The following is a 26,699-nucleotide window of genomic DNA, read 5'->3' as shown; positions in this document are numbered from 1 at the left end:
TCAGGGGGTTTCTCTCGCTCACGTGTGACACCACAGGGGTGGGCTCTGTCCCAGGGCACCGCTAAACGCGGCGTCCGGAGCGAGCCCGCGCCGCCTCTAAACAACCTTTGCTAACCAAGCGCAGCCTCCCGAGAGAGAGCTCTCCCATCTGGGCGCCAGGAGAGCCGGGGTGCCGGAGCGGAGGCGCTGGGGGCGGAGACAGGGCCATCGCAGGCCCGGAACCGGCAGGGCTGGCCCGGAGGAGGAGGAGGAGGAGAGCGCTGGCCATGGCGGCGCCCGCCGCGCTGCAGCGGAGCGTGGTGTCCCCCGCGGGCAGGCACACCGCCTCCCTCATCTTCCTGCACGGCTCAGGTGCCTGCCTTCCCTCCCTTCTCTCCCCGTGCAGCGGGCAGGGCCGGGCGGGGTGGGCGCGGCGGCCGCAGGGCTGGGGCAGGGCTTTGGGGTGACCCTGTCCCCGCGGCTCGGCCCTGCCCTGCCCTGCTGGGCCCGGCAGGGGAGGCGGAGGGCGGCGGGGCCGTGCGAGGGTGCCCGGAGAGGGCCCCACAGGGACGGCTCGCAGCTGACCGGCTTCCGTGAGAGCACACGCGTTCCAGGAGATCACAGGACACGCTCAGGTGGAAGGGGCACATCAGGATCTTCACATCAGGCCAGCTCCTGGCCCTGCCCAGGACACCCCCAGAGTCACACCGCGTACCTGGGAGCACTGTCCAAAGGCTTCGTGGGCTCTGCCACGCTGCCTGGTGCTGTGACCACTTCCCTGGGGAGCTGTTCCTGTGCCCGGCCTCCCTCTGGGTGAAAAACCTTTCCGTGCTACCTGACCTTACGCTTCGTGCCGTTTCCTCGAGTCCTGTTACTCCCTAAATTGCCCCTCTCAGAGGGCAGCCACATTCAGAGGATGAACTCTCACAGTTAAAGTGGTTCTTGCTGTATTAGAATCGGCATTAGAATAACGTTGGCACCCTTTAAAAGCCAGTGTTCATTTACCGACTTCTTGTTGATCAGAAGGGCTCTGTCCGTGTCCAGACTGGCTTCATGGCCACCCTCTGCAGCTGAGAGTTACCTACATCAGCGACCGGCCTGAGGGCAGGAAGGGAGCATGTGTTTTGTTGGGTTTAATTCCTTAAAAGTTAATTCTAATGAGCTAAATAACAATAGCAAGGTCCACATGACATTAAAAAAAGAATAGGTCTTTGCTAGATCAAGGCCTTGAGAATCAATACTACTGAGCTGCCCATGTGCATATGGCAACATGCTCAACACTTTCCCTGTCTTTAGCTTACTTTTGCTTTTAGCTTCTATTAAGTTTAACAAAGATGTGTGTCCATACTAAATTAGTTTCATTAATTAATGAATTAATTAACTAAGTTTCATGAATCTAGTTTAATTTTGCTTTTTAAAAATTCTGTGAGTGAAAGAATGAAAGTGAAAGTTTATGTGTTCAGCTCTCTTTGTTAAGGCTAATGCTATAATGCTTGAGGAAATAATTTTCTCTAATCTTGGAGGAGTAGGAGAAGGTTATGGTTAGAGGTTGATTCCACATGTGGTTAAAGTACTCTACAATTTTTTTTTTCAGGATGATTTTGTTCATAATGTCTGTAATGGGGTGGTTTTATTTGGTTTCTAGCAGCTTCACAGAATAGAATTTAAAACAGGAGTTGCCACAGTGCTGTTGCTGTGGGCCTGTAAACCTGAGTTGTAAACTTTTTGTACAGCACTTGTGATGGAAAGTGGCAGTCAAATGGCATAAATCCATTTTGTTCATAATGCTTGCTCTAGACAAACTATAACAAGTGTAGAATGTAAGTGCAAAATGGTGTAGAAAAATGTTAGAACAATCTGGATACTGTGCATCAGATTTCGGTAGAGGTTCCATTTGGTAGCTTGGCAGGGAAGGCAAATGGACATAGCAACTATGTAATAGCTTTTTAGGCTGAGGATTACAACTTTGCATGTTGTAACAAGCACAGAATCACAGGCTGGAAAAGACCTTCTAGAACATCGAGTCCAACCATTAACCACACGCTGCCAAGTCCACCACTAAACCATGTCCTTAAGTGCCACATCTACACATCTTTAAATACCTCCAGGGATGGTGACTCAGTGACTTTCCTCGGCAGCCAGCTTGAAAGCCCTTTTGGTGAACAAATTTTTCCTAATTATGTTACATGTTAAATTTAAATTTTGCACAGAAAGAAAACTTGGAAATGCAAACTATATTTGAAAGGAAAGAAAGTAACATTTTATTTGAGGAGGGAGAAGAAGGTAATATAGCTGCCATGAGTCTTTTTCAGTTTGTAAACTAACTCAAAGCAGAATCACCCATCATTTGCTTCTTTTTGTAGTATTCAGAACATATAATGATGAAAGACTAGCATTTGAGGAGGTTTTTGGATTTTGTTTGATGTCACAGTCTCCTCTTTTCCTTCCTGTTCTGTTCCTAGCAAATCAAAATATTTTATCTGACCATACAAGTGCTCACATGTTGGAGTAGCATTTGGACCATGATGGTTCTTGACATACAGAAGGTCACAGTTAAATTTTCTCTTGCTGAGTTTTCTGTGACCTTTTCATGGGCAATTTGTCTTCAATAACAGTAAATGTATCTGCAGATCTTTGGGAAGTTTAAGAGGTGTGAATAAATAATAGAATAATGATTTATCCTACATCATTAAGGAATTTGTAGAGACCTAAGTCCCAATTGTGTAATCATTCAGAGAGTTCGTTGACTTACCTGAGGGTTCATTCTGAGCAAGTATTTGCAAGGCCTAGACCTTGGCTTTCTAACTGAAAACAAAATGCAGTCTATAGGGGAAAAAAAATGTTAGTTCAAGCCTTCCTAAAATACGTTGTTTATAAGTGAGGTGACAACAGCCTTGAGGAAACCCTTGTATGGCAAGAGTGTGAAGAATCAGAGAGGTTTGGACTTGAGACCACAGTACTTGCATAAGCAAAGTGCTTGTGGGATTGTGTTCTGAAGCATCCAGTTAAGGAGGTAACTTTGATTTTACTGTTTAACTTAGCACAGGATAAGATTTGTGTTTTGCAATCCTGTTTTTTATTTGTCATGTGGAGTGTTTAGGTCAGAGACCAGTTAGTTCTAGTTATGCTAATTGTGCTCAACAGGAAAAAAATTGCTGGGTTCGACTCCTTCTTGCCTTCTGTTTTAATTTTGAAGGTACATTAATTATGTTTGTAAATAAAAACCACTGAATTTTGTTAGAGTGCTTAAGAGCAGATTTTCTCCATTGGGGAATTATAGTAATTTTGACAATGAATTGGTATATTCATGTGGCATTGTTCAGATGAGCCCACGTAATGTGCCTGGCTAAGGACAGTGAATTTTTTTTCTTTTGGATTGGCCATTTTATTGAAAAGAATGGGGTGAGTTTTAAAGTCAAACCAAACAACCTGAGCTAAAAAAATAGAGAATATTAGCAGTTTGAGCTGATAATATGTGGGAACCTCAACTTCGAGAAAGACTGAAGTCCTATGGCATGAGTGGCAGTAATGAAATTCCAGTTTGCTGAGCCCCCACTCAATTTTTTAGGTTGAACATCCTTCTACTGTAAACGATATTCCTTGATGGACTAGTTTCCTTAAGCTTGAAGTATTATATTACACTGAGGACCCTGCTCTTCAGAGAGGTGGCAGTGAAGCTATGGTTGAAGATACCAGTGGTGCAAAGACAAGCTGGAGACATTGTCTGGTGTATATATATATATGTGTTTATATATATTTATTTGTATATATGTATATTTGTTTAAAAGGAGCAAATACTGTCTACAGAAGAATTCATTCTGTATGTAGCACTTCAGTCTGCAGGGATTTTGGCCACAGGCTGCATTGGTAAGACTAGGAAAAAAAACAGATTGAGAGTGCATCTCGACTAGTTTTCAAACAGAACTGTGTGGTTAAGGTTTTTTTGAGTCTGCTAGATATTTTAACTGAACCTATCTCTTTGCAAATTGTCTTTTTCCCTTAAAGCCTGTGTGCAATGTTAGCATAATTAAATGTGAAGATCTTCTTTACTGGATTCTGAAGTGGGTTAACATAAAATTCTCTAGTAAAAGTAATTAACTTTTCTAAGGGGAGCAACAGTTATTTTGCTTCACTTTTTAAGATAGTCATCAAGATTTTTGTCTTATCACTTAAAAGCAAATACGGTAAACTGTAAGTAAGAGATAAGGTCTTGTGTCTGCTTGGGAGATACTTAAGTCATTGAATGTAGTAAAGTATTGATTAAACTTATGTTGTGGGATCTCTTAAGTCTTAGACTTTAGTCTTTTTCTAGAAAGTTTTGAGTCCATTGGAATGGGGACTGAAGTTGTTCTAGAAAGTTATTTTTTAGTTCTTTTAACACATTTTAGTGTATTAACTTCATAATTTTAAATTAAGTTAATCTGAAGTATATTTGACATTGTATAATTTTCTTGCTAAATGCACAAACGAATTCTTGTACTCTTCTGTGTCATACAGGTGATACTGGCCAAGGAGCAAGAGCATGGATAAGACAAATTTTGAATCAAGACATGGCATTCCAACATATAAAAGTAATTTACCCAACGGCTCCTGCCAGGTACCATTTAATATATTGTAATTATAGGATTAAATCCTTCTGTTCCAGGGCTGTAAAATGCAGTTCTGGATATTGGTACAGATTGTCTTAACAGTTCTTTCTTCTTTCTCATGTATATGCTTTTTGACAAAACTGAAGCTCAACTATGCGTTGTTGTCCAGGAGCTGTGATTGTAAGTGGTTAAGACTCTAAATGTTTCCCAGAAGTCACAGCCTCTAGTTGAAATTTGGGTATTGTCCTCATAGTAGCTGTCCATTTCCTTCATATAAGTAGCAGATCATCCTGTAATGTGTGTTTTAGTGGCATTAGAGAGTCATCATCCAGATCACAATCCTATCCATAATAACTCCCATATACCAACTATTAAAATACCATGCTGTATTTAATGCCAGGTTTCAGTACTGAGGGTGGTCGGTCATTTTGGCAAATAGGATGTCAAAGATCTTCAGCTCCTGGAGAAGGGACTGAGAATTCAAAAATTCACTTTACTTCTTGTTTGAATTCTGGCCCAGCTATTTCAAAGAGAATTGAGTTTAACATTTGCTGTAAGCTCAAGTCTTTAAATGACTTTAATGACTTTAATGAACGTAATGACGTTAAATGACACTGTGTGTTCAGTCGTAGATGGAAATATAAATTAAATTTTTTTCCTGAAAGAATTTGAAAGTTTATGCAGTCAAACCTAGAGGCCATAAGTTGGACACCTACCCCCATACTTAGCTATCCAAAGATAATATTAAATGTAGAATATATAATTATTTACATATATTATGTATGTAACATATATTAAATATGTAATACTAAATTTCAGAGGTGTTTAATTTTTCTTAATGCAATTTTAAGGTGTCTGTGGCTCTAAATGAGGAAAATACTTCCTTGAAAGGTAATGGGGTTGAGTTTCTTTCTGAATTTGTGCATAAATGTGGATGAATGCTGAAAGGAAAAGAAATAGTGACACAGACTTTTCAGGTACAGAGGTTTCAAAGTCAGAAAACAAATTCTTGGAGGGTATATACTTGTTCTTACAGATTTTGTCTGGCACTCACTAGTACATGAAAAAAAAAAACCTTTTCCTTGACCATGTATTCTTTATGGTCTACTTAGGCAGGAAAAGCAACTGAGAGACTGTGAATGTACCCACTGTGTTACAGAAAAATCAAGGCCGTGAGTGGGGCCTTTGAAAGGCTTTCAAGCCTTTGAAGCAGTGTGTTCTGGGTTAGCAAGGAGTGAATCCCATTTTCTGTAAATAATGTGCTTGTTAGTTCACTGAGGACAGGCTAAAATGATGCTAGAGTCATCAGCAGCACACCACATGCTGAGGGGCTCCACTGCTTCCCTATCAGCACAGCAGATACTGGGAAATGCAGGAGGAGTTGCTCCCCTGGGAAATTATTTTCCTTCCCATGTTATATGCAGCCAAAGCACCTCAGACCACATCTGCTGGGCCAGTGCTTCACTTTTCCATCCCACTTCCCTGCTGAGGTCCAGTCCTTTTCTTATTTGTTCTGATTTCTTTGGGTAACTACAGATGTAGTAACCTGTGAACGATGTACGAATTATTAACCAGCAAGATCTCCTGATTTAAACGAAGGAATTTGTTTTTATCTTATGACTCAGAATTTCAGTACTTTGGTAAACAGGTGATAAGATACTTTTGTTATTAAAATATGTGAATTCACAGTTTATTTATCTCTCTTTTAAAGCTGAGGTTACTCTTGTTCTTTTCTAGAGCAGGTAAAGTCATAAGCTGATTCAGAAGTGGCTTTTAGCAAAACAGAAAAGTTGTATATTCAAAGAATATAAAATACCAACACTGTTTAACTTGCAAAGCACTCTTGTGTACAGCCCTCTGTTGCTGATAAACAGCCCTAGCTGACACAGTAAAATAAAACAGATGCTCCTAAGCACTGTTTGCCACTGTTTGCAGCAATGCTAAAGTTTGTGATGATACATGTCATTGGTTGAAACCAAAATAACGAAGCGTTTACAGACGTATTTCACATTGTTTTGGTATTCAAAAACAAACTACACTATGCTTTTTTTTGAAATGGTTTTGTAACAGTTGCCTTCCTTTCCTTCACAGAAAATAAAAGCAAGGCCCAGAACTTCCACACTTAAATGGCAGACATTAAAGTAATTAAACTTGAATATATATGTCAGTTTTATGTATTTGTATGTTTATATACATATCTGCTTTGATAAGAATTCAAAATGTTTCTGGCAGCAGGGGAGGAATTCAGCATCCTTGTTAATGACACCTATAGCTGAGCGATTAGAGAAGATTCTGAAACCAGGTTCTTTGCCCACATAGAGGCTGAGGAATGTACTGGCTGAAAGTCAGGCTGCTGAGAGCCTGTGTGAGTCTCTAACCTGCCACTGCACTGTCAGTGCAAAACTTGCCTGCAGGTTCTTGTGCTGATGATGAAATCAAAGAAAAGCTTGAAGCTTGGCAGCACCCTCCTAGGATTGGCTAATGTGCTCTTCTGGCAAAGTACTGTTAGTGTGGATGTACTGCATGCTCTGAGCTCCTGTCTTTTCCAGGATAACTTTGCACATGCACATTGAGTGTTCTCTGTCGAAGTAGTTATGCCAGTAAAAGCAGGTTTGATGACATAACTGCAAAGCTGGGGGCTTTGGCAGGAAAAACTGCAGGTGGGGAATACCTTCTCACATTTTTGATGGAAATTATTCTGCTGATAGATCCATAGATATGGTCTTATACATTCTTTATGTCAATTCAACAGAGTTTTGAAAAGCAGTGGAATTCACAATTTTCAGCACAACATCGCATTTTTCGGGGTTTTTTTTGTGAAAGAAGGACTTGGGTTATACTTATGTTTTGTTTAGATTTTATCCCAGGTGCTGAAACATGCATATTTTTAATTTATAGAGAATCAGAGGTTCAGACATGTTTTGATTCAAGAGTCAATGTATTTGAAAATTATTTTGGAAAAACAGTCCAGCATATAATCGGGAAGAATTCTGAAATATGTTCTTTGGCTTCACTAACATTGATTTCGGCAAACACTAGAGAAGATTATGGGTAAAAGCAATGGAATGTTACTGAACTACATTTTATAAAACTGTTTTTTATTCTTCTCTATAGGACTCTATAAAAAATCACTTCTTTTTATAAAAGATATATGCTTTTCTTTAATAATTTTTGTGACATTCAGGGTTTGTACAGAGGGCAATCAGCTGATGCCCCCTGGATAGGCAGTGTTGGCAGCATTTTGTCACACTTATCCCCCATCACATTGGAGAGTGCAGTGAGTGTCATATTTGGTTGTTTCCTGAACAAAAATAACAGAATGTGGATAGTGAAATTTGCAGTTAAAAAAGAAAAACTTGCAAAAATACTAAGGAAACCGCATATGGTAAAAAGCATGCTTAGATAAAAACGGAAAAAATATGTGAATTCAAAGGCTTGATGATTCCACCTGAATTTGGAATATGTTTGGAAATTATGTGCATTTACCTGGAGTATGCAAATTTTGCTTTATAAATTAAAAATTTTACACATTGCTCGGAGGTTTGGGTTTTTTTCTGTAATATAGTCTACTGGGATACTTAAAATTGAGTAGAGAACTTGTTTTAACTGTATGTAGCTTTCTGTCAAGATTAGTGCTTTTGCATATGGATTAAACTTGTTAAATGCAACAGAATTCTATTTTCTCTCCATTGTAATGCTAATATATATCTTAAAAAAAAAAAAAGCTCAAATTGGAGCCCTAGTAGCTGATGCAATCCCTAAAGCCACGTCTACACTAATAGTTTTAAAGGAAAGGGTTTCCTTTTTCCCTTTTTATTTGGGTCAGGATGCCTACAACTTTAAATACTGTTTCAGCTGCTACAACTGTGCCTTAAACATTAGGTTTCTATTGAGTTTCTAAATCAGAACTGAATACCACCCAATTTAAACTTTTATTTTTTTAATAGAAAGTGATAGTTTAAATTGGCATTGCAGGAGCTAACGTGGTAAATTTAAAACCATTTAGGCTCTGCTTGTTTTAATGCATATACCTTGCCTTCTATAATTCCCTGAAAAAAATCTAGGCCAAAGATTCTTTGCATTGTCTTGCATTCCATTGTGACAGTCCTCCTCTTTTGCAAGTCAGAAAATCAACTATAAATACTACTTTGGCTATTTTATGGATCTTTTTGACTTTCACTCAACAAACCCTTCTGTGGGATGTAAGTCTCTGCAGAACTTGTTGTCTGGGGTGGGGGGGCCCAATTTATTCTAATTTCCATTATCTTTATGTGGATGGTAAGGACTAAAAGGCCCACTACTCCATCTTTTCACCTAAATTCACATCTTTTCTTAGCTCATGGGTGGAAATCAGCTTCATCTCACCATAGTCCCCATCTGGCTCTTCACAAAACCACCAGACAGTTTGGCACCACTCAGCTCCACTGGCAGCCTGTGCCTGTGAGAGGCCTCGGATTGGAAAAGCAGCAGGAGTTACTGCAGCTCGGACTTGAGATGGATTGGAGGGGAGCGTGCACAGGGCCTATCGTACTGTTTTTGGCTCAAGCAAACGTTATTAATCCTTGACTTTTGTAAGCCCTACCCTCATTCATAAATTGAACACAAAGGAGTCTTTTTTAAAGGTGGGAGCTTGAGGGAGAAATGGGAAAGGTTTGGGTTGGTATCATGGGGTGGTTCTTTCATCTCCTTTAAGTAAAAATTCAACATGCTCTGCATAATAGTGCTTGAAGTATGCTTGGATAAACTTTGTATTTTCCTTTTATTTCTACTCTGGAATTAGGTGAGGAAAACTGCATATATCTAGTGCTTACATCAGGTGCTAAACAGCACGTGGGATGCAGTAAGCACTTGAGATAACTGTAGTCATGCTTGGGGAAAACAAATTAGAACAAGATGGAAATAATCTTTGATTTTTTTTTTTTACTACATTTTTTTTACTACATTGTGGTCTTAGGGATCCTTCATCTTGTTTTTCTTCTTTCAAGCCTTTTCCAGTACAGAAGAATTGGAAACAGCAGTTTTTATATCACCCTTCCAGCTAGCTGTGGATTTCTAAGTTACTGGCCATTCTGTCCTCTTGCTTTACTTCTTTTCAAGGGTTTCTGTGCTTAGCTAGTGTCATTTATCCATCCCCAGTGTTGTTTGCCACCAGATTGTGAAAGATGCCACTTTGAATCCCAGAGTGCCTTTCAGACCCCATAATAGACAACTGATGCAGATTGGACCCTGGTTTGCCTCTTGCCACTTTCTTTCAGTGAATTTATAAGGCACCCACTATTGGTTGCTGAGGAACTGGCAGTGTGTATTAAAGGTCTTTTATGATCTTTTCGACCATAAAATCATTGCTGTTCTCTGATTAGTACCAATCCCCAGAGTTTACATTACCATCTCCAAAAAAATCCCCCAAACAACAAAACCAACCCAGCAAATCAACAGAAACAAAGAAACAGAAGCAAACTTAATTTCTCCCACTGAGTTTTATGCCGGTCTCTATTGCAGCTCTCTTTGCCTTGAATGAATAAGATTTGTCTCAAGTAACAAAAGCTGTCAGCATAGTATTTCTTCAGGTAACAGTTCTGTACCAGCTCAGTCAGCTCTCATTTCAGACAATGGGCATCCAGAACAACTCTATCAAAACCATTTGCATGTGGTTGGGTGAACAGGCACAGCCTTTTCTGGAGAACAGCCAAAATTGTTCCTCATGGAGCTGACTCTTACCTTCCTTTTGGTGTTTTTTTTTTTAAGTATAGTTCTAAGTTAAAGCTGCTTGAATTTTGGACACATCATGTGCTCTGTTACCATACCACAAAGCTTCATTGTTAAGATACATTGACCCTCAGTTTTAACACAAGATGTACCTTGGACCAGAGTTTCCAATTTGTACTTCTTATTTGACTAGCTGGATTCTCTGCTTTCCTCCCCATTTATTTTAAAATTTGCTTTCTGATTCAAGTAGACAGTGGGAAAAATCATATTTTGGACGTAAATTTTCTGTTAAAATGCAGTACTGAAATTCAGCAGTGATATTATGCCATGAGAGAATTTGGGATTAGGGAGTAACTTGCTTTCATTCAAAAAACCTGCAATCAGCTTTAAGAGAGTCAAGACTTGCATTTAGAACGACTCAATATTTTGGATTGGAAGGGACCTTTCAAGGTCATCTAGTGTAACGCCCCCAACAATGAGCAGGGACATCATGTTGCTTGGAATCCCATCCAACCTGTCCTTAAACGTTTCCAGAGGTGGGGCATCTACCACCTCTGTGCAACCTATATTGGTGTTTCAGCACCCTTATTGTAAAACCCAGTCTTCCTTATATCTTGTCTAAATCCAACACTTTAAATTGAAAGTCATTCCTGCTTGTCCCGTTGGAACAGATCCCACTAAGAAGTGTGTTCCCATCTTTTTTATAGCCCCTTGAAGGCTTCAGTAAGGTCTCCCTGCAGCCTTATCTCCTCCAGGCTGAGCAAAGCCAACTCTCTCAGCCTTTCTTTGTGAGGAGAGGTGATCTGATTGTTTTTGTGGCCCCCCTCTGGATCTGCCCCAACAGGTCCATGTCTTTCCTGTTCTGAGGATTCCAGGACTGGATGTAGTTCTCCAGCTGGAGTCACACTAGAGCAATGTAGAATTGCTGTGGTAGTGTGCCCTGTAGATTTTTTTCAGAGAGGTGTACAGTCTTCTGAAAGACAACATTACAATTCGAGAGGCTGTACCTCCTAACTGAGAGGAGATGGCTTTGAGAAGCAAAAAAATGTGAGGATTTCAGTAATTTTTATCTTTGTCTTTATTTCGATCTTGAAGCCCGACTTCACTATGAATTTCCAGTTCTGTCTGAAATTTTGGGAAGTTCTGTCTGGAAGCCTGTGAGCCAGCACCAGTGGTCTGGGTTTAAGTGTCTGCTAATGCAGGCTGATCATAGTGCTGAGCATGAAAGCAGTGATGCAATTGTGCATCAGGAGAAAGAGTTGGGGGAAGAATATTTGCTGTTTATCAATGTGCTGTCTTCTACTCTTATTTATAGCAGCTAGAACTGCTGGCTTGTCTTCTAACTTAAAATGTTGGATAGGGACAGTGATTTATTGGATAATGAACAAAACCACCTGTAGTTTTATGTGAATCACTATGCTAATAGCATCATTTTGGAGATGGAATTTGCCGTGGTTTGAGATCTGAATTTGAACCTTGTTTAGATCATTGGGTTGCTCTCCACTTCTGTTAAGATCATTTCAGGCTAGCTGGCACAATTCTAAACATGAGTAGGAAGCTCTAGAGGATATATTCATGCATCAGAAAGGTGAAAATAGATGGTGTTGCTGCTACCTACTTTCATCATGTTTTCTTAATTACTACAGAACGCAGGTCAGCAGAGGCTAATATATCTTGAGTTTGTAAAATCTGTAATGATATGTATTGTTTTGAAACTTTGCAGTGAAATCAACAGTGAAAATAACTTCTGAGATGGAAAGATGATAAGTACATAAGTACAAAGATATTGCAGGATATATTTTCCTTTTAAGACATTGAAGTATTATGTAGGATCTTGAGACTGCACTCTCATGCAAGAGTTGTATTGATCTACAATGACACCGTTACAAATAGGAGCTATAATCAGAAAACATGATTTAGAGTGATTTGAGGATGTTGGGAAGCATTTTAGGGATTCTAATCCTCCTAATTCCTGTAGTTTTATAAACTATGTTTGATATTAGCCATGTCTCCTTTGCTATCGGTTCTCCTAACTTTTTACTGTTACAAGAGAAATTCGTACAAATTGAACTGTCTTTCAACTATCTCTTAAAAATGGATACAAGTTTGAAAGCTGGATCTACCCAGAGAGAGGATTCTTGATTCTTATTTTCTTATATGGATTTGAATCTTTTGTGTGCTCCAGAACAAGCAAAACTTACTCATGCACACCCCCTAAAACCAAATAGGAAAAAATGCCCACATGACTTCAAGGACTCTATATTTTCATTCCCACTTTCAACAACACACAGTATTAGAGACACAGAGCCTTATTTCTAGTATCATTTTTCAAAGAGAATAAAGCAAGTGAGGCATTTAATTAAACTTAGAAAAGCAAAAAAAATTTCCAAACTTAAAGCTGATTACTTGGTCTGACATTGTCCTTAACTGACCATGTTGATCTTGTTGGATGGAGTTTCCACTCCACTCTATTTTTTTTTTTTTGCTCTTGCATATTTCACTCCAGCTTCTCATGTCACTAACATAGGGATTTTTTTTTTTGTGGTTTAATTGTATGAAAAATTTGGTGCTGTATTCTTGGAGCTGTACATATGGTTCCATGCCAAACATATTTGTTTACCGTGGTAATGTCTGAGTTGTAGTGTGCCAGCTAATAAAGGGATTATTTAAAGAAAAAGGTGAATGACTAAAACAGATGTGCCAGTTGAGTGAACCATTAAAAGAATCTTACTTCTCAGCTTTTATGTAAAGGTTATTTTTAATGCATTTCTGAGAAATCAAGAATGCTTTTGAGGCAGCTGTAAGTCTGTTTGCTAGGGGGTCTGTGGGCGTGAAAGACATTGGTCTTTCATCTGTCTTATGAAGAATTTGCAAAGACAGCAGGTAGAAGTCCTGAATTTCAACATCTGATCAAGTATTATAATCTCATGATGAATTTTGACCTGTTTGAAATGTCATGATCTTGTCATTTAGTTGTGGGGAAACATGTTTTAATATTTATGGAATGTAAAAGTAAATTGCCATAATGCTGTATATTTATGTATCTTTATTCCGTAAAAATCCTGGACGTCAACATGCTGTAAAAGTAAATCCAGGTCAACCTGCTGTAGTAATACTAAAACCTTTCACATCTTATCTTACACAAATATTAGGTACTCTGATTTTACTAGAAAATGAAGCACTCTGGCTGCTAAGCATTTTAACCAGGATTGATGTAAAAGTGTTTGAGAGAAACTAAAATCATGGATTAAATGCTGTTTGCCCAGGCATTTCATCTGTTGTACATCACATTGTCCAAGTGACTTCCAGAACTGGAAGTTGATTCTGCTCTTGATAGATTTGACTGGAATGTCTCCACTTAGAAACTGACTTTTGTGAATTAGATATTTGTAATCTCATTTCTTAAAGGAGTTGATCAATTCATTTGGGAAGAATCCTGGAGACAGAATTCTAAAGAGAAGACAATAAAAAAAAGCAAAAGCATTTAAATACTATTTTTAAGCATAGCTTTAGGTTGCTGGGTATACAAGATATTTCCACTGAATTTCCTTTAATTTTGGAGTTAACTTTTTAGTGGACAGGTAAGGGCTACCTTGAAAACTAATAGCTCAATTTTTTAAATTCTGGTGCTTAAGTATATAGTTTGTTTTGAATTGAGGAAATTAGGGGTTGGGTTACTTAAGGCACTTGACCATATATTGTATGGCACTTTCAGTAATGGTACATTTTAGGTACTGTGAAGCTCTGCTGAGAAAGATGAACCTGTAGTGTTTCTGTTTGTACCTATCTGTCGCTGTTTGTTGCCTCTTTCAGTATATTTTTCTTACCAGCTTTTTAAGCCATGGACTATTTTTTTTGTGTTCATGACAGCAGGCAGAAGAAAACCCATGTTCTCTCATTTTTTACTTTTTATGACCTAATAGTGCAAATAGTATTATCTTGAACATTCATCCTCGTGGCAGTATGGTTTAGAAAAATCTGTTTACATATGTGAAGCCTCTCTGGTGTTAATAAAGGCAGAATTTGTTCCTTCATTAAGAATAACTGAATTAATGGCTTTCTCATTTTAGGTTACTTGTGCTTTTGTTTTATTCTAGTATTGAAAAAATTCCAGAGACAGCACAGAAGTCAACTTTAGCATTTTCAGTGTGTTCCCATCCAGAAATGTATCAAAAGCTGTCTGTTTTGTGGACGATGACTGTAATCCGATCTAAGCTTATGTAGAAATGAAGAATTTGCCATGGATGAGCATAGCAAATAAGGGTTTCAAGGGGCTTTGTTTGAGATGATCGATCTCATAGCAGTATGTTTTGTAAGATTTTGAAGAGCCATTGCAAAGCAATTAGATCACCTTTCTTGGGATTTCAGGGCTCTATTAATCATCTTTATTTAAAACCAAAGAAAAGGCTTCTTTGAATTGAAGGTTTCATGATTATTTAAGGTTTGGGCAGCCTGTTGATACACTTAAAATAACATTGCCACAACAGAGTATCATGGTGGGGAGTATCCTATCTCTCACTTGTGCATCAGTCCAGCACATGGCATTTCTTTCAGTTATGTTTATGAGATACCTGCCCCATTAAGATGAGGATGGCTGTGTTTATTTGACAAAAAGAAAAACTGGCAGGAGATTTTAATACCTAGAGGTTCATAATATCCATCCCCCGTCAGTTTTATCAAGAATTAGGCAATTGAATTCCATAAAGTTAGCCCCTGCAAAGCTGTCTTGTTTAGAAGTTACTTCAGTTTGTCATGTTCCAGCGTGGATTTCAAACCTAACTTTGTTTAGGATTAAGAACCTCTTGACAGGTTTAAGATTTAAAATGCTTAGCTGACCTAACCAACCTTAATATTGAACTGGCTGAAAATTGCATTTTGCATAGCTTCCAAATGCTGGCTTCATTCTTGAAGGACCATGATTTCAATGCAAGGAAATGCAGTGTGACTGGATGTAAATGGAGTTAGACCTCAGAGAGGTTTATTTTCTCCTTTGCTGGATATATACTGAATTTTTTAAAATTTATTACATATGCTCAAAGCTTTTGATCCTGTGCTTGGTTAATCATTTGTTTTCTTTCCTTCTACCACTCCAGGCCATATACACCTATGAAAGGAGCCTTTTCCAATGTGTGGTTTGACAGGTATAAGATCTGTAATGACTGTCCTGAACACATTGAAAGCATTGATTCCATGTGCCAGGGCCTTACTGACCTGATCAATGATGAGGTTAAGAATGGCATTGCCAAGAACAGGATACTCATAGGTAAGAGATTTATTTATAATGTGTTTATTCTAATGGTTTCTTAATGGTTAAGAGATCATCTTCTTTGAATTTGCTCTATCCTGAAGGGTCATGTTCATGGCTTGAAACTGCTGAACAGCCTTTTCAGTAGCCAATCCTCAGCAATACTGAATCCTTATTTAAACCCATATCAGGTGGGGAACGTGGCTAACTGTAAGCATTATCCTCAAAATGTAAAACTGTTTTTATTGTCAACAGTCATTTGTAATCATTATTTAAAATAGAGCAGGCAGTGATTTACTTTGAGAAGTACATAGTTTTACTATTTCCTTTAAGCCCTTTTCAAGGATGGAAAAGTACACTTTCCAAAAATGACGTGCATTTTGGAGAATGGAGATGTAGTGTATAAATAATCATGAACTTTTCCTTACTGCTCTAATCATTTTGGTTAAATTAATTCATGCAGGAAAAATGTGCATGTTACATAGCACTAAATGTTAACATTTGATAACAAATGAAGTATTAGTTGTAATAGTTCATATGTGTCTATCTTTATTTCTCTTTCCACAAATTTTCAATAGCTTCCACAGTACTTCAGTGAAATAGATGGTGGGATATTGAGGTACAGGAGTTAAAGGTGATGAAATAGCTTATGGCAGACAGGGAATGAGAATTCTCAAGTCCTTGGCTCCCTGTCCTATCTCTAGACCACAAACTATTTCAGGTTGGGGGAAAAAACTCTTAAAGTGGGATCTTATAAATTTACGTCCAACTGAGTCATGCTGTCAAAATTTGCATGGTCAAGCCACTTCCATTCAACTTGGTGTGTTTTCCTGGTCCAGCCCCATATTGCTCTGTGAAGACCTTTGCTTGCTTTCCCTTTCTGGCTCATTGCCCTGGCTGCAGAGTGCATTGTTTTGGATGGCTGTCAACAGATTCCCTTTGATCTGTCTTTCCTGTGTTGTTACACCTGCTGGCTTGGAAGCAGCTGGAGAAGTGCAGGTGCTTTGCTGTTGAGCAAGCTGGGAGATGCTCTATGTACAGATCCAGTGTGCTACTAGGCTGTTTTCCTTTCCTCTGTAGCCTTCAAAATTAGAAATATCCAGACTGCAAAGTATGAAGGTTGTTTTCCAAGTCATAAGCAGAGTAAGGAAGTTGGCATGCACTGAGTGTTTCATCCCGTAGATTCTTTGGAAGTCCCCATCTCCATGTGTTTGCATTCCTCACATATAAACCAGAAATAACTGTACTTGTTTTGTCACTCTTGAGAGCTCTGCTTCCCCACCTGATAGAGACTACAAGCATACATCCTTGTGGTTGAGTCCAATATTTATGCAAGAAGCAAAATAAGGCAGCCCTGAGTTACTTTGTCCAAAGTACAGAGGGGGATTCATGTGGATGCATAAGAAACTTGGTAGTGGAAAATTGTATCACTTGTGGCTGTACAAGATTAAGTGTTCTTCCACAAGAACTTTGTGCCTTTTCTGTGCTATTTTGATGATTAACCAGTGTGTGATGCAGTGAAGAATGAAGCTTAGAGATCCTCTAAGGTCTCTATGCATAAAAGTGGCATTAATTGTCTTAGATAGGACTTTGTGCAAATAATTGCCCATCTTCTGGCATTCTTTCTTATAGGAAATTAGGACTTTTGTAATGGCACTCTGCAGATTTATAGTATTCAGCCTGGAGAGCAGAAGGCTCTGGGGAGATCTTGCAGCACCTTCCAATACCTAAAGGGGGCCACAAGAAAGCTGGGGAGAGATTTTTAAAGGCCATGTAATGATAGGACAAGGTGGAATGGCTTTAGACTGAAAGAGTGTAGGCTTAGATTAGATATTAGAAAGAAATTCATTACTTTGAGGGTGATGACACACTGGAACAGATTGCCCAGAGAGACTGGGGATATCCATCCCCAGTAGTGTTCAAGGCCAGGTTAGATGGGGCCCTGAGGAACCTGGTCTGGTGGAAGGACTTCCTGCCCATGGCAGGGGGTTGAAACCAAATGATCTTTAGAGTTTTTCCCAGCCCAAACCATTCTATGATTTTTTGATCAAAAGAAAAATATAAGGTCAATTCCATATGTCTGCGCCAAACTGTAATGTCCACTCAGAAAGTAGAAATGTCTGGCCTGAAATTTTTTTGGGTTTAGGAGATTGGTGTACAGGAGATAATGGAAGGTTGGTTACTTGCTTAGAATGTCAGATAATTAAGTTCTATCAGATCTTTTTATATTTCTCTTTGAAAATGTGAGGAATATCCATCTGGTACAAGAAGATGAGGCCTAAGGTAACAGGTGGTGTGCAGACAGTGGGTTTGTCACTGCTGGTACCATGGAGTAGGAGGAGGCAGTGAGGTAAAGGAAAAAATAAAATATTTATAGCAGGGGAAACCAGGGTGAAATTTTGCTATGAATTCATAGTGCATTCAGTGCTATTGAGTCATGTTGGAGATCCATAATGGGAATAACTGGTATATGTCTTCTTATGAGAAACAGAGACAAAATAGTTGAGAAAAGCAACTGGAGAACTTGGGAGTCTCTGAAGAACAGGGGGGGCCTTTTTGGGGAGGGTCACAGAAACCAAAGAGCAGAGCAGTCATATGAAGGTACTTAGAGGGAATGCAATCCGCCTTAAAAGGTTGAAGGAGAATTGGGTTGAGTGACCATTTTGTAGTAAGTGGGAGTTTTAATGACTGGAAAGAAAACAAAATTACTATGAGGAGCGTAACAAGATTGAAGGTTATGGTTTTATATGGAATAGAAGACTAGAAATTACCGAGGCTAAGGGTGAGTGTCAGATATTGTTGGATGAGGGTGAGCGAGGTGTTAGGAAAGAAGGAAGGTGGGCAGCTGCTGACAGCTCAGAGGCGTGGGATAAGAAGGCAAGATCTGAGGGACCACTGCAAAGGTGAGCGAGTGGGAAAAGACAGGGAGGAGCTCAAACATGGAAAATTAGTAGCCCTGGTGTTCTGGGGGATGATTCCCCTTCTTGAGCCCTTCAGACTTTCCAGAAGTCTCAGGAGAGTGGGACAGTAAGAGCATTTTCTCTGAAAGAAATTATAGCCTGCGTTGTTTGCTTCGATACCTCTGAAATTCACAAATGACTGCTTGCAGATCAGAACTCTAAAAATGAGGATGGAGTCCAGGGTGTACAGTGCCACTCCTCTCTTCTTTATCAAGAAAAATGCTGGTGCAGCTTTGCTTTTAACAGCTGCTCTATGAATCTACTTCTAAAGAAATAAATTACTTAGTTTACTGGATCTAAAGGAAGTCTTATTTTTAAAACATCCCTATTAATTTTGTGACATGGTTCATCTACCCGTTCCTATCTCCTAACAGTTTCATGAGTTGCTTTCCTTTTAACTCAAATCTTTTGAAGGAAGTAGACTTCTGATTAAGCTTTATTTCCCCTGACCTTGGAGGAGGAAGGAAGGGAGACTAACAGCAATACATAATTATTAAAAAAATAATTATATAACCCCCAGAATTTGATAATGGTACTTAGTTTTTAGCCAGACATTCTTGTTGAGTTACTCTTACTGGTCTTCCTGGCTAAAGCATGCCTTGTAAATAGTCCTGTAAGTAGGTTTGTATTGACTTTGGAGATAAAAGAGTGTTATAAATTTAGTCAAATTCTGGCACTTGGAGCTTTGATAGTATCCTTTCTTTAAAAATGCCTGAATTCATTGCTAAATGGGCCAAACAAGCCACAGTTTAAAATGTGGGACAATAATTGCTTTTTCTATCTAGAGCTCAGTTGGTTTTTCAGGTGGTAGTGGTTTTGTTTTTTGTTTTCTTCTGTTGGTTGTTCTGTTGTTTTGGGCTTTTTAAACTGCTTCCATAGTGATAGTGCACTGTAAAATAAGTCACTTCAGTGAAAACTGTTTAAGATGTCAACAATCTTATTCAAGAATATGTTAAAAGCTCTTGAAAGAAATGGTCCTCTCATTTTTTGAGCATTTTGATAGGGCTCACTGTAGTCAGCTACACTTTGGTGAAAGGCAGTGTTTTTGTTCTTTTTTTTATTCTTAATTTAGCACTGCTTTCCTGCTTTCACAGGTCACTTTTTGTGTAGTGCAGAAGTGCTGATCCAAGCACGTTGGTCTCTGCCACCTGTAGTCACTCGTGTAAGCAGCCAGCGAAAATAAACTTTCCATAACAGTCCTGTAGATTTGACTAAATGCCAAAAAACACATGCATGATTCCTGACCCCTTGTGCTGTAACAATAACACGACACACACAGCCACTTTTTGTTTATTGCTAGACTTCTTGCATAGCTACTGAACCACAGTGGAAGTACCATGAAAGCTCTGTGCTTCTTGTAAATATTAGCATTTCCTTCTCTCTCAGTGTGTGTGAGAATGGGATGGGGGGGAAGGAATATCTTGGCTTTGACACCCCAGAGAGCAGATCCTATAAATATGTGAAGATAAAAACTTCCATCAATAAATTGTTAAAGTGTTGAGCAAACTATTTCACCCACAATCTTGGCATTTTATGGTCATTTTATGGTTTTGGCTTCTAAGCCTTTTGCTGTCACTCATCCTATCTTGGATCTTCTGTATTTATTAGGAGGACATTGTCTTCCGTTAAGAGGTACTTACTGCCTTGTTCTTACAGAGTAAATTCATGGATCTTTTTGCTGTTTGTCACTGCAATTCAAATGAGATTTCTCTTTCTGGACCTCCCATTACATGGCTTTGTGGTCAATTTAAATTGCCCCTGAGATGCTGGGATCAAAGCACTACTGTTAGTCCATCTGCCCCATAATACCTGCAACATTTTATTAATTTTCAGTCTATCAGTGTAAATTTTCATTGCATTTATACTTTTGGGTAAGTGTTTGCACCTCTTGTATTTGGGGGTTTTTTTGTATCTGAACTGACCATGTTTCTCTTTTAGATCTCTGCTACTCTAGCTCACACATCAGGAAGTAAAAAGAGACATTAACAAATGAATCTTTCTGTTTCTTTTATACGTCTTTCAGTAGGAGCTACAATGCTAATTTTAACCAAGAGTAGTCCATTACTTGTTACTTTGTTTCTCAGCATTTGATAGTGTCAATGTATCTAAAGACTCTGAAAGGTGGCACATTCTCAGTATGGTAAATGACAGGGTTAGCAAATGATAGTGTAGATTAGGAGTAAACAAGACTCACATCAGTAAACTAAAAAAAAAAAATTCAGTCATGATATGGTCATCACATATAATGACTTCGGTAAGAAAATAATTATAAAGTTAATCAAGTTCTGGTCTTTTCAGACTTACTAGGAACTCTGTTCAAAACATGTCTTTACTCATCTTTAATAAATACCTGAATTCAGTGCAAGATTAAATGGATGGATGGGCTTTTAGATGTGCAGACGTGCCACAGGGTACAAATTAACCTGTACTTTCTTCACAGTTGTGCCAACAGAATCGTAGAACAGTGAGACTTCACAACATTTGCTATTCCATTGTCATGTGCCAGTGCAGGCTCAGCTCTATTTAGGCAAATCCTTACCATTGCTTTTCTGACTTCTGAAAGATCTCTGCTGACAGAAGGTTCACAGCTCTGCAGAGCAACAACCTTTCTGTGCTTCACTACTCTTTGCTTTAGAGAGCTATTTTTCACTTTCTGTGATTCAGTTTACGGTCACAAATACTGTGAGCATAAAGGATAGGTTATTCTCTTCCTTTTTCCCATGTTGTGCAGTTATCCTGACTGTAAAAATGACAGGTAAGTGTTGCAGCAGGGCAGTGCTGTCATCCTCTCTAGAAGCAACCAAGAAAACACACTGGGTAAATGAAGCAAGCCATAGATTGGCAGAGTAACATCTTAATAAAAATTGATTTGAGGCTTTTCATGGATTTTATTTTTCTAAAATAAAAATAATAAAAATATAAAATATAAAATAATAAAAAATGTTAAAAATTACAACCCCTTAGGTACACATGCTGGCTTCTTCTCTATTGCCTGTAACAGTTGAAAATAAAAGTGTAACTGCTTCTGGTTTTACTGTGAGTTGATATGTTAGAAACAACTGTACACTTGTTTTTACAAGAAAATGGTAAAACTCGTACCACTTAAATAAGCTTTCAAAATGTCTTTTGACTGGTGAGAAAGTTGGGGAGCAAATTGATTCATGTTCCTAAAGAGAGCAAGTGGCTGACCCACTCAAGGGAAGTTGCCTTTGTTCTTGTAAAGACTCTCAAGTTTTCTGCTCTTGTAAAGACTAAGTAACAACCAGAATAACAAGGCTATCAAAGGTGGAAACCGTTCATGGCAGTTCTGTTGGTGTGCAAGGGTTTTGTTTGATGAAGTTTCATGAAGAGATTAAAAGGGGAAAATCACTGCTGTGAGGAAATTCACTTGAGACAAAGTGCATGTTTGAGCACTTAACACAGGAGCAGTGTTCAGGGAGTTCTGTGGAGAAGGGAATTTGCTGTTCCACTGGCATTTGTACTCTTTGCTGATACTTATTTGTGAACACTGTTAAATATATATAATACTTCCATTCATTGATGAAAATGGAAGGTCAAAACAGAAACCTTCTTTGCAGATGATGGGTAGAACAAGGTTATGCTGTTACCCTTAATGGAAGGTAAATCACAAAGTCCCTAGGGAGAGGGAAAAGTAAACTGGAATGTAGCTTTAGGGAGAAATTCCTGATAACAAACTGATTAAAGCAACTCAAAGTTGAAATACTAAAAAAGGAGAAATTGAGAATAAAAAATGCTGTGAGAATGGAATGAAAAGGAGGCAAGAGTATGTAATGTATTGTAATAATAACAGAACAGGCCAAGACAATTTCTAACTGCTGGTGTAGCCTTGTACAACAGAAGAGTGTTTGTCTTGTGCTGTGCTGGCACAGGCACTGTGTGCTGGAGAATTAATTTCTTGCCACTTTGTTACTGTACTGACAAACACGAAGAAATGCAGGAAAGATGAGGAACAACTACTACAGAGAAACTAATGAAGAAATATTGCTTAAAACAAACACCCCAAACTGCACCCCTGCACCCAAGTCCAAATCCTAATCTCATCAAAGTCTGGGGTTTAGCTTCTCCTGTTCCTTTTTTCTTCAAAATTTGTGCACTTGATGTGATTCATAGCAGTTTTTCCCCCATGGCTGTGATTTCTAGTATGGCAAGCAGCTTTGAGCACGTTTTTAAGTTTTACTGAAAAGAGTGAAAAAGTGATGTTTGTTATTTCCTGATTCCATAATCATTATGACAAATGGACTGAGGCATTTTAGAGTTAGATCTATATGAGTCAGGATGCACTTGGCAATGTCCAACCTGTGTGTGCTAAAGAGCTATTTTTTCTGAAAAGAAGACTGAACACCTGAAGAACTTTCTGAATTCAGGAATAGGTCATTGCAGCCATGAAAGTGATGCGTTGGGGCAAAGGCAGTTTTTAGCATTCTCTTATGTATATAGGACAGGAGATACAAAATAAACCTTTGTGCTGGATAATAAAGTTAGTCTTTTCTGAGATGCAAACACAGACATTTTTAGAAAAAGTACAAAGAAATAAATAAAGCCAAAGTTTGGCAGTAAATACTTTGTTTCCTGAATCCCATATAATGTTCAAGTGTCATCATGGACCAGATTATTAAATGGGAAGCAAATTAATACAAATCAAGATCTTTTGTAAAAGTGAGCTAGAGTTTTGTTTAAAAGACTCCTAAGGCCATTTACAAGTTCTGAAAGGAATGTTCTATCACTGAAAAATGGCAGCTGTGGTGAAGGTTTCTGTTTTGTTCAATCACGAATAAATTCCGTATGAGAAATTCAGTTTTTGTTCACATTGTGTTACATCATCCTGTGCCTGAGATTACTTGAATTTAGCTACAGATTATATTACAGAAAATAATGCTTTATTTTTAATAAAACATTGCATGGGAGTTTCCTTCTGATTCAAATTCTTTAATTTGGAAGTGTGACAATTGTGTGATTTCAGCAGATCTTTCTCAGCTATCAAGGGGAGTCACAAGCAGCTTTCTTTTAATTGCAGAGGGGTGTTACATAAAAATCAGCACTAGACTGAAGCAGATTTGAGGTCATAAATGCATCCTTGAGTGAACTTTCTCTGCAACTGAAAGTATTTTAGATAATTGAGTCTTTTGCATGTGCTCCCCTATTAGTCTACACATAAAACGTCCTTTGTGAGTCAGGGAAGTTAACACAAAGAGTTAGGTGCTTTCCTGAACTGGCATCCTGAGCATTGTCAGCTAACCATGCATACCTGTTGTGAAGCATTAATCACAGTTCTCGTTAAAACAGCTATGAGGGGAAAACTGAAAGTGAACATGCTTTTAAATGTAAAACCTACTGGCAAACTGTGAACTTTTGTGCACTGTCTTTGTGTGTCTTGGAAGTAGATTGGTGAAGACCTTGCAGTGTTCTGCCCATCTAAGGATGAAATGTTGCTGTGTCATTTTGATTTTTGTCTAACACTCCTGACGTGATCTGCTCAGCAATGCTGTACAGTTTATGTATTCTTCATGCTGAGATCATCTGTATACATATACTTTTGTATTTTGTTTACACTCCGTCATTTCATACGTTTGTTTTGTGTAATATCTGCCTCTTATTTTTCCTTCATCCAAAATTTTAATTCTTGTAGAAGTTCTTGACTGAGAATGTTTTTTATGTGTTATGTCAAACATACACTGAAATGGTTCTTGTAATTAAAAAAATAGTCTGCATCTATAAATGATTATTCAAACTGTTTTTGAAGCATTTGCCATATGGCATTTACTCGGAGATTGTTGTGGTATCAGGTGATAAACTTCAGGTGAAAATGCAAATCAAATTCAAAGAGCTAGTCCTTTGTATTGCATTTTCTTGTAGTAGTATGAGCCACATGAAAGAACCATTACCTAATATTCTTCTAAACAGAAGGTGACTGCATTGTCAAAGACTGCTGGTGAGTAATTGCAGACGGTGTGCCAGATTGTGACTAACTGGGTACAAAATTTTAAGATTAAATCATTTACAAACTAGTAATGACTTTTCAATGCAACTTTTCTTCCTGTAATCTGAAATGCTTAAAATGAACTTCATTTTACATGTTGACAGAGCATTGTCTGTATTTATTTGTAAGCAAATGCAAAATGGTCTCTTAGGGTGCAAGTGCTTCTTTTGGGGTTTAGGGATGACAACATTCTTCAGAATGATCAAAAGGAAATTAAATAAGTGACCAGACTGTTCATAAGAAAGTAAAGGAAACTTCACTCTAGTCATTATCTGGATACAGTCAATATAAAGGCCTGTGTACTGTGTCCTTGTGAAGTAATGTGGTAGTCTGGATTTCTTTCCTAATGAATAAGCATTTGTCATATAAAAATCATCCCTGAGGAATTATCTTACCCTGAGGGTGAGGAATTAGTGTAGTTGAAGAGACATATGGATCACAGGAGGTATTAATTCAGAGGTCCTGTTAGAGCTCAGGGGGAGTACATTGTATTTTGTTCCTATTTGTTATATTTCCCAAGGTATAACAACAAAAATATCCTCAATGCTAGTTTATTGTGAATGCTCACTGATTATGTACAATAGAGATCTTTCATGTGTGAATGTTCCCCTGCTAGCCTAGGGGAGAAATGACTTGAATACAAAAAGTAGATTACCTGTTCACAGAGTTCTCCTTCATTAATGTCAGAGTTTATATGGCCACAGTGTTCAGCTGCCTGGTAGGGACCATACACAAATGGCTTCTGAAGTGATGGCATTTTGGCCTTTCCTTTTTGTCCTCTGTCAGTAATGAATCTTCAGCACTGCTTTAGCTGTCCAGTGTCTTAATTGTGTCATGCTTTGATTTAAACATCAAGCTATGCCACATAAGGTTCAGGTTGGATGTCAGAAGGAATTTCTTCACAGAAAGGTTGTTAAACAGTGGAATAGGCTGTCCAGGGAGGTGCTGGAGTCACTGTCCCTGGAGGTGTTCAAGAAATGACTGAATGTGGAATTTGGTGCAGTGGTCTACTTGACAAGGTGGTGTTAGCTCATAGGTTGGGCTTGATGAACTTAGAGATCTTTTTCCAACCTAAGTGATCTGTGATTCTAAAATCATTGTAACCTTTGTGATACTCAAGATGGGTTTTTTGTTGTATTATGCATAAAAGAAACTATTCTGAAGATAATAAATTTTACATTGGGTTACAAAGACATAGAAAAATCCAATCTTTGTTTCTTTTGTTGCATCCTAGGAGGCTTTTCGATGGGAGGTGGAATGGCGATGCATTTGGCATATAGGTTTCATCAGGATCTGGCAGGAGTCTTTGCCTTGTCTAGTTTTCTCAATAAAGACTCTGCTGTTTACCAGGTGAGTGTGTAGTAGATGTTACAGAAAACCTGCATAGCTACATGGAAAACATGCTGATTAAAATTCAGTATACATGTTTATACATCTGAGGCAGTTGATTCATATTCTAAATTTATGCCATTTCTGGGAAATAGATAATCAAAATATTAGGAAAGCAAGGCTTTAAAGCTGTCTTTAAATAACGTTTTATTGTGCTTTCTTGCACAGACAGTGCAATATTAAAGTGTAGAAGGAGATGAACAAATGAAATGCTTTACTAGTTGTCCTTAATTGTTAAAGAGTCTGTATAAGCATAACTTTCTTTGAAACATTCTTTGAAAATGTGTGATGCATTATAATACCCACGAGATCCATTTGCTGTCATGAATTTTTTCTGTTTCTCTTATTTGGAGAGGGGTATAGACGTTATAGGAAACTCTATCATTTGTCAAAAGTTGTTGTATTGGAATTTGAAGGGCAGTTTTTTCCAGTATTTCCTTTTTTACTTCTATGAAGATAGTACAATATGACCCTTAAAATGTAGATCAGTAAGTGCAATAAATTGTCACCATGTAATTGTAAATATTCTTTAAAAATTCTTGGCAGTATGTCTGACAATGTCTCCTTTCTATCTAGGCTTTGAAAAGAAATGAAAGTGCCCTTCCAGAATTATTTCAGTGCCATGGAACTGCTGATGAACTAGTTCTGTACTCATGGGGTGAAGAGACCAACAAGATGTTAAAGTCTCTGGGAGTATCAGCATCACTTCATACTTTTCCAAACCTGAATCATGAGCTGAACAGAACTGAAATAGAAAAATTAAAATCCTGGATTGTAAAGAAATTGCCTGTTGAAGCACCAAAGGCAAATGAATAAACCAAGATCCAACCTCA

General features: G+C 38.3%; 1 protein-coding gene across 1 annotated transcript; it reads left to right on the top strand.

Moving 5' to 3' along the window:
• Positions 1-207: 207 nt before the first annotated feature.
• LYPLAL1 (lysophospholipase like 1) lies at positions 208-26,699 on the top strand. The gene is made up of 5 exons (XM_014876917.2): positions 208-351; positions 4,477-4,576; positions 15,368-15,537; positions 25,712-25,827; positions 26,443-26,699. The coding sequence occupies exons 1-5, from the start codon at positions 267-269 to the stop codon at positions 26,680-26,682; spliced, it is 711 nt and encodes a 236-aa protein (XP_014732403.2). The 5' UTR covers positions 208-266; the 3' UTR covers positions 26,683-26,699.

The sequence above is a fragment of the Sturnus vulgaris genome, chromosome 3 (genome assembly GCF_052056855.1).
Source record: "Sturnus vulgaris isolate bStuVul1 chromosome 3, bStuVul1.hap1, whole genome shotgun sequence".
In the NCBI taxonomy this organism is placed as follows: domain Eukaryota; kingdom Metazoa; phylum Chordata; class Aves; order Passeriformes; family Sturnidae; genus Sturnus; species Sturnus vulgaris.
This window is presented reverse-complemented; position numbering and strand designations above follow the sequence as displayed.